A 6000-nucleotide genomic window follows, 5' to 3' on the forward strand; every position below is an offset into this window, starting at 1 on the left:
TTAAGAATGATACTTGGGAAGTTCCTGTGGCACAGTGGGTTAAGGATCTAGCATCGCCACAGCTGTGGTGCAGGTTGTAACTACAGTTCGGGTTTGATCTGTGCTGGGAACTTCCACATGCTGTGGGTGTGGCCAGAAAAAATATTTAGAAGTTAAGGATGAGGAGTTCCTGTCGTGGCTCAGTGGTTAACTAGGAACCATGAGGTTGCATGTTCGGTCCCTGGCCTTGCTCAGTGGCTTAAGGATCTGGCATTTCCGTGAGCTATGGTGTAGGTTGCAGATGCGGCTTGGATCCTGCGTTGCTGTGGCTCTGGCGTAGGCCAGCAGCTACAGCTCCGATTAGACCCTAGTCTGGGAACCTCCATATGCTATGGGAGTGGCCCTAGAAAAGGCAAGGAAAAAAAGACCAAAAAAAAAAAAGTTAAAGATGGAAATTGTTCAATTTTTCTTGGTAAACTTTTTTTTTTTTTTTTTTGTAGAGCTGATCAATTTCAAACGAAAGAGAGTGGCGGCATTTAGAAAGAATCTAATTGAAATGTCAGAACTGGAAATAAAGCATGCCAGGGTAAGTGTTGCCAAATTAAGCCAACTTTTAGGGATTTTTTTTTTCCCCCAATTCCCAGTTCACTATTCCAGTGTCATCAAGCAGATGGAGTTAGTTTGCTTTGTAGTTTTTGTTGTGGGTGAGAGCCATTTGTTGGAGTGTTTTTTTTTTTACCTTCTGCAAACCAAAAATCCATAATGTCTTGATGAAATAGTGCCCTCTTTGTGTTTGATTTTTTTTTTTTTTTTTGCCATACCTGCAGCATATGTAAGTTCTCAGGTCAGGGATTAAGCCTGAGCTGCAGCTGCAACCTGTTGTCACAGCTGTGGTAATGCCAGGTCCTTAACCATCTGTGCCGTAGTGAGAACTCTGATGAAATACTGCTTTTTGAGATGATCTTTCTTGGTGGTGGTTACTGGGCTTCCCTCTTGAGGTCCTTGTGGACCACACTCTGAAGGACTTGTCCCAGTAATTTGTGAACATCCGTCATAGCATTATACGGTCCTTTTATCTGGAATTTTCATGGAAAATATATATATGTATATATATATGTCTTTTTAGGGCCGTACCCACAGCATATGGGCCGTTCCCAGGCTAGGGTCCAATCAGAGTTGTAGCTGTCAGCCTACACCACTGCTCATGGCAACGCCGGATCCTTAACCCACTGAGTGAGGCCAGGGATCGAACCCAAAACCTCATGCTTCCTAGCTGGATTCATTTCTGCTACGCCATGACGGGAACTCTGGAAAAAAAATTTTTTTAAATAAATTGTTCTCTAATTTGCTAAGTGCCTTCTCCTACTCTTTTTTGTGTTAAAAAGGAATAGAAATTTCCTTAAATATTTAATTTCTGTACCATAATTTAGCCCAGAAAAAAATGGAGAACAGTGTTCTCAGTGCTAGAGCACATTACAATCCTAGTTAGAGAGCTTGTAAGGATTTGGGGTGGTTTCTGGGTCCAGTAGATATTGCCCAGGGTGCTGTCTGGTCCAGGGCATTTGGATCACTGTCACTGGCCATCAGCACTGGTTAAAGCAGGGCTACTTCAAACATTTGCTTCTATTTTAAATTTTATTTAGACAACAGAGATGTTTATTCACCTTATTCTGTATTGTATATGATCCTTTACATTGGAGTTCTAAAGTATCATTTATGTTATTTATGCATAGTATTCTGAGTATTCTAAGTTTTCAGAATTTCTTCCAGATGAGGACTTGGTAAAAACAAGTCCTAAGTGAGTATTTATCATTTCAAATCTCATTTATAATCTCACCCAACTAGTTTTTTTGCTGCTTTTTATCCAGTCTTTCAGGCCTTCATCTATATCGCGTTTAGGTTAAGTCACATAAGCAGAATTGGCACAATTGCTCTGGGAGGAAACCTGGGGTGGCGGGGGTGGAGAGGCTGAAGTGGCAACTCACCAACATGAAATTGGGATCAGGGGAATTATGGTTCAGTTGTCATTTAATGAAAATACCAGCCCAGATTTCTTGTGAAAAGCTGTCAGTGGTTTGAGGTTAGTTCTTAAGTAATTAGGAAGTCTCGGGTCAAGAATGTTCACTGGCCCACCTTGACTTCTGTCTTCCAGAACAATGTCTCCCTCCTGCAGAGCTGCATTGACTTGTTCAAGAACAACTGAACAAAGGGCTTGAATGTAAAGAGAGCCAGCATCACTTGCACTCGAATCATTACCACGGAAGATTTATTACCTTTGACTTCAGTTTAAAAATACGTGAATAAATAATTTTTGATTTCTAAAAATCTTAACATTTAACCATGTTGGTTTAAAAGTATTTCTATTGCATGTACTTGGACATAACTAATGTTTTCCTTATGCACTTAATACCTCACAGTGGGTAGAATCTAAATACTGGGTTCTCCTCTAATTTGTCTTTAGTAATTAAGAAAGATCATGGAAATCACGTGCCTTTTGGAGACAAGTCTGAGTAGTTTCTTGGCACATGTAGGCTCACTGTTTCATGTGCTTGTGTCCCTACAAACCAGTTGGTTTTTTAGGGCAGATGCCGATTACAACATGATTCAGCTGTTGTTAGAGGTAACAGACATTCCATCCCTTCATTAGGTAATTTTCCCCCTTCTTATTCTCATGGTTCTTTAGTCACCTTAATTTTTTTATACTATAGCAAATCCAAGAAAAATCTCATATCTTTATATACACCCTTTGCAACTCCATTTTTATAGTTGGGATATAAATATTTAAGGGGAGAGAAGCATTTTAAGGGTTTAAGAAAAGTAATACAGCCTCTTTGAGAAGATGGCCCGATCTACATTAAGATGTGAACCCCCCCTTTAATGGTGATAAGGGGGAATGTGTGTGTTTAGGCTTTTTATTATAAGGTATACAATAAAATAATAATCCATGCTGTACCATACATTGTTTTTGTGGAAAACAAGGCCAGGTGCACCTAAGCCCTGAGGATGGTGAGGGCTTTGGTGTCTCTCAATTGTCCTAGCCTCAGTTCTAATCTTAGCATTTTTGAAGACTACAGACCAGTTTTTAGGGTATATCTGTTCCGTCATTGGTGTGACTAATCCTTAAGGGTGGTGCCTGCCAGGTTTTCTGCCCTGTGAAGTTTTATAACATCTTAACCTTTGTAATTATTAGTAAGATAATTAGAGACTATGTAAAAGTTTCCTCACTCTTGTTTTGACCAACATATGGAAGTTCCTGGGCTGGGGACTGAACCTGAGCTGGACTAGGTCTGTTGCTGGATGTGAAATTGTTGGCTGGAATGCTGTGGTCCTGACCCTGCTTAGTGCCCAAGAAGGCACCCTCTCTGAGCCAGACAAATGTGTAAATTGCAGCAGTGCTTTCAACTAAGTTCCCCTCAAGTAAATTTTACAGTGGTGATCTCAAGTGTGTTTGTCTGCCTTCAATGTGAAAGTCTTAATGTAGTCTGCTGGTCAGTAATGAAACTGCATGGGGTTCTGGGTGGGTGAGGGGTGTTTCTAGTTCTTAGCTACCCATACCAGTCAGTGGAGCCATTGCTGCCTTTCAGTGCAAACCTGTGTTCCTTCTGAGGAGTTTGGGAACTGGCTGAAGAGGGAGCCCATGTCCTGACGTGGGAAAGCAGGCAATGTCAGGGTGCTCACATCTTTGTGCCACAGACTTTTGTTTAATTTGAAGCTTGCTTTGAGACACCTGATACCTAGTAGCACACAGCTGCCCTTTCTCTAGAGAAAGATGAGGGCGAGGGAATGTCGATGAGCAAGGGAAGACTGCCTCTGCTCTGTGAAGCTTGGGTGGGAAGTCTGTGCCTGCCTTCATTCTCATTAGTGACAAGGCACAAGCAGTGGGCCGGCTCTCACCACATGTTCGCTTGTCCCACCCTCATTTTCCTGGATCACTTTGCCTTGTCCATCTTGGGGGTTTTGAGGTTCATTTGACCCAGCTCTGTTAAGAGGTGGTTTCTATCTGAAAGCTGTTTCTGCAGGCGAGGGAGTAATAGCCTTGCACCATCAGCCTTCCACCTGTAGGGGGCAGAGACACCTAGGACAGCTGCCTGCCCTCAGCTTATGGAACCTCTTTGGGTGTGACTGAGGGGGAAGCCTGGTGTTCCTGCAGAGGTGCTCAGAGGATCATCTTGTAGCAGGAAGAAGAATGTCATGGGATCCAAGATTTCAAGTTCCAGACGGTATCTTAGCCCAGAAGTCCTCTCCTGGATTCATGTGGGCCTCATTCCTGGTGGCCCTAGATAAAACCATTATTGCTGAGGCTGCTCCTCCTGTTGTCAAACAGCTGTGAGGTAATGGATACAGAGCTCAACCATGTGACATGTGCCAGGAGGAAGGCAGGGAACTCTGCTTCTGGACAGGGGCTCCTGAACTTAAGGCACAGCTGGGTGCTGAGAGGTCCTGGGGCCCCCCCATACCTGTTTCCCACCCCCCTCAACACATACTCAGCGCCCCTTGCCTGGGTATGTGATTCCTTATTGGAGGCTTAATTTGTCACTATTCAAAAAGTATTTGTTTTCTATTTCTGATCTTTGTTTCTGACTATTGGAAAGGAATACAAGCAGTATAAACTAGGAAGTAAAAACCCTTTAACCATACCCCTTAAAAATCACTGTTTCTAGACCCCCCCCCCCCCATTTTTGTGTACTGTATTTTACAGAAAATGATGCCAGGAGTTCCCGTTGTGGCTCAGTGGTTAACGAATCCGACTAGGAACCTTGAGGTTGCGGGTTCGATCCCTGCCCTTGCTCAGTGGGTTAAGGATCCAGCGTTGCCGTGAGCTGTGGTGTAGGTTGCAGATATGGCTCGGATCCCATGTTGCTGTGGCTCTGGTGTAGGCTGGCGGCTACAGCTCCAACTTGACCCCTAGCCTGGGAACCTCCATGTGCCGCAGGAGAGGCCCAAGAAATGGCAAAAAGACAAATAAAAAAAAAAATGATGCCATAGTGAGGATTTCTTTAGGAGGTTCTGAACTGTTGATTATCTTCTCTATTTGGAATGGTCTCCATGGTCCAGAGGCTAGAACACCTTTTGCAGGACCCCCTGGAGAGAAACAGGGAGGAAGTGAGGGTGTTGTGACCCTTCCTCCAGCAGTCTTCCTGTCCTGCAAAAGTGCCATTTGTTAGACTGTAAATGACTTAACAGAGCCATTTTAGAAGGATTTTGATTTTAATTGGGTCTTAAACTTTCATGCTTTACTTACATGCTTAATGAAACTTTTAAAGCTTGTTAAATTGTGAGATGTGTAATCTTGAAAGACTCCAGGAAGAGGAGTACCCATAATCCTAGCCCACAGCCAATTTTATTTCTGATGGTAGCCTTTGCAGCTCTTGGATTAACTCATCTGGTGCACCCTTTCTTGTCTAAAGGAGGATTTTTAGCATCAGTCAAAAGGGGAGGGACCTGGGCGGTTAGGATAGTGGTTCTGCTGAAGGTGAAGCTTGTTGCAAAGATTATGTAGTAGAATACTGGCCTGGCTGCTTCTGTTTTGGCAACTGTTTATGACTGTCCTTGTTTTAGATTGTTACTGTGCAGACCCTTTTCCTGACATTTTAGTGGAGTTTAAGATGGAATGGAGGTGATGTTGCTGTTCCTCGCCATGTCCCCTCCACCCAGGAGAGGGGAGTTCCCTGTGGTGCAGTGGGTTAAGGATCCAGTGTCATCAGCAGCTTAAGTTACTGCTGTGGCACAGATTTGATCCCAGGCCTGGGAACTTCCACATGCCATGTGTGTGGCCAAGAAATTATCACAGGAGGGGACTGTTTCTGCTTTAGATAATATAAGACAAGGCAAGGTTCTGGAACAGCAAATAAAAACTACTGCTGGGTATTAAGGCCAGTTCCAATGACTCCAGAATCAGGCCTGATATTTGGTAATTCTCAAGCTAGGGGTTGAATCACAGCTGGAGCTGCTGGCCTGCACCACAGCCACAGCAACGCCAGATCCTTAACCCACTGAGTGAGGCCAGGGATTGAACCTGTG

The 6000-nt window shown here is 43.7% G+C and overlaps 1 protein-coding gene across 4 annotated transcripts in view; it reads left to right on the forward strand.

Annotated features, from left to right (window-relative positions):
- The window catches only part of SNX5 (sorting nexin 5), a 29341-nt gene extending 25920 nt beyond the window's left edge, over positions 1–3421 (forward strand). For 3 of the 4 annotated variants that reach the window (XM_047771628.1, XM_047771632.1, XM_047771630.1), the window contains 2 exons: positions 480–565; positions 2132–3421. In XM_047771628.1, the coding sequence (XP_047627584.1) occupies positions 480–565; positions 2132–2182 (137 nt within the window). In that variant the 3' untranslated portion in view covers positions 2183–3421. The remainder of the gene's footprint in view (positions 1–479; positions 566–2131) is intronic. The other variant, XM_047771629.1, reaches the window with a different exon arrangement.
- The last annotated feature ends 2579 nt before the right edge of the window (positions 3422–6000 follow it).

Source organism: Phacochoerus africanus, chromosome 3 (genome assembly GCF_016906955.1).
Source record: "Phacochoerus africanus isolate WHEZ1 chromosome 3, ROS_Pafr_v1, whole genome shotgun sequence".
Taxonomy (NCBI): domain Eukaryota; kingdom Metazoa; phylum Chordata; class Mammalia; order Artiodactyla; family Suidae; genus Phacochoerus; species Phacochoerus africanus.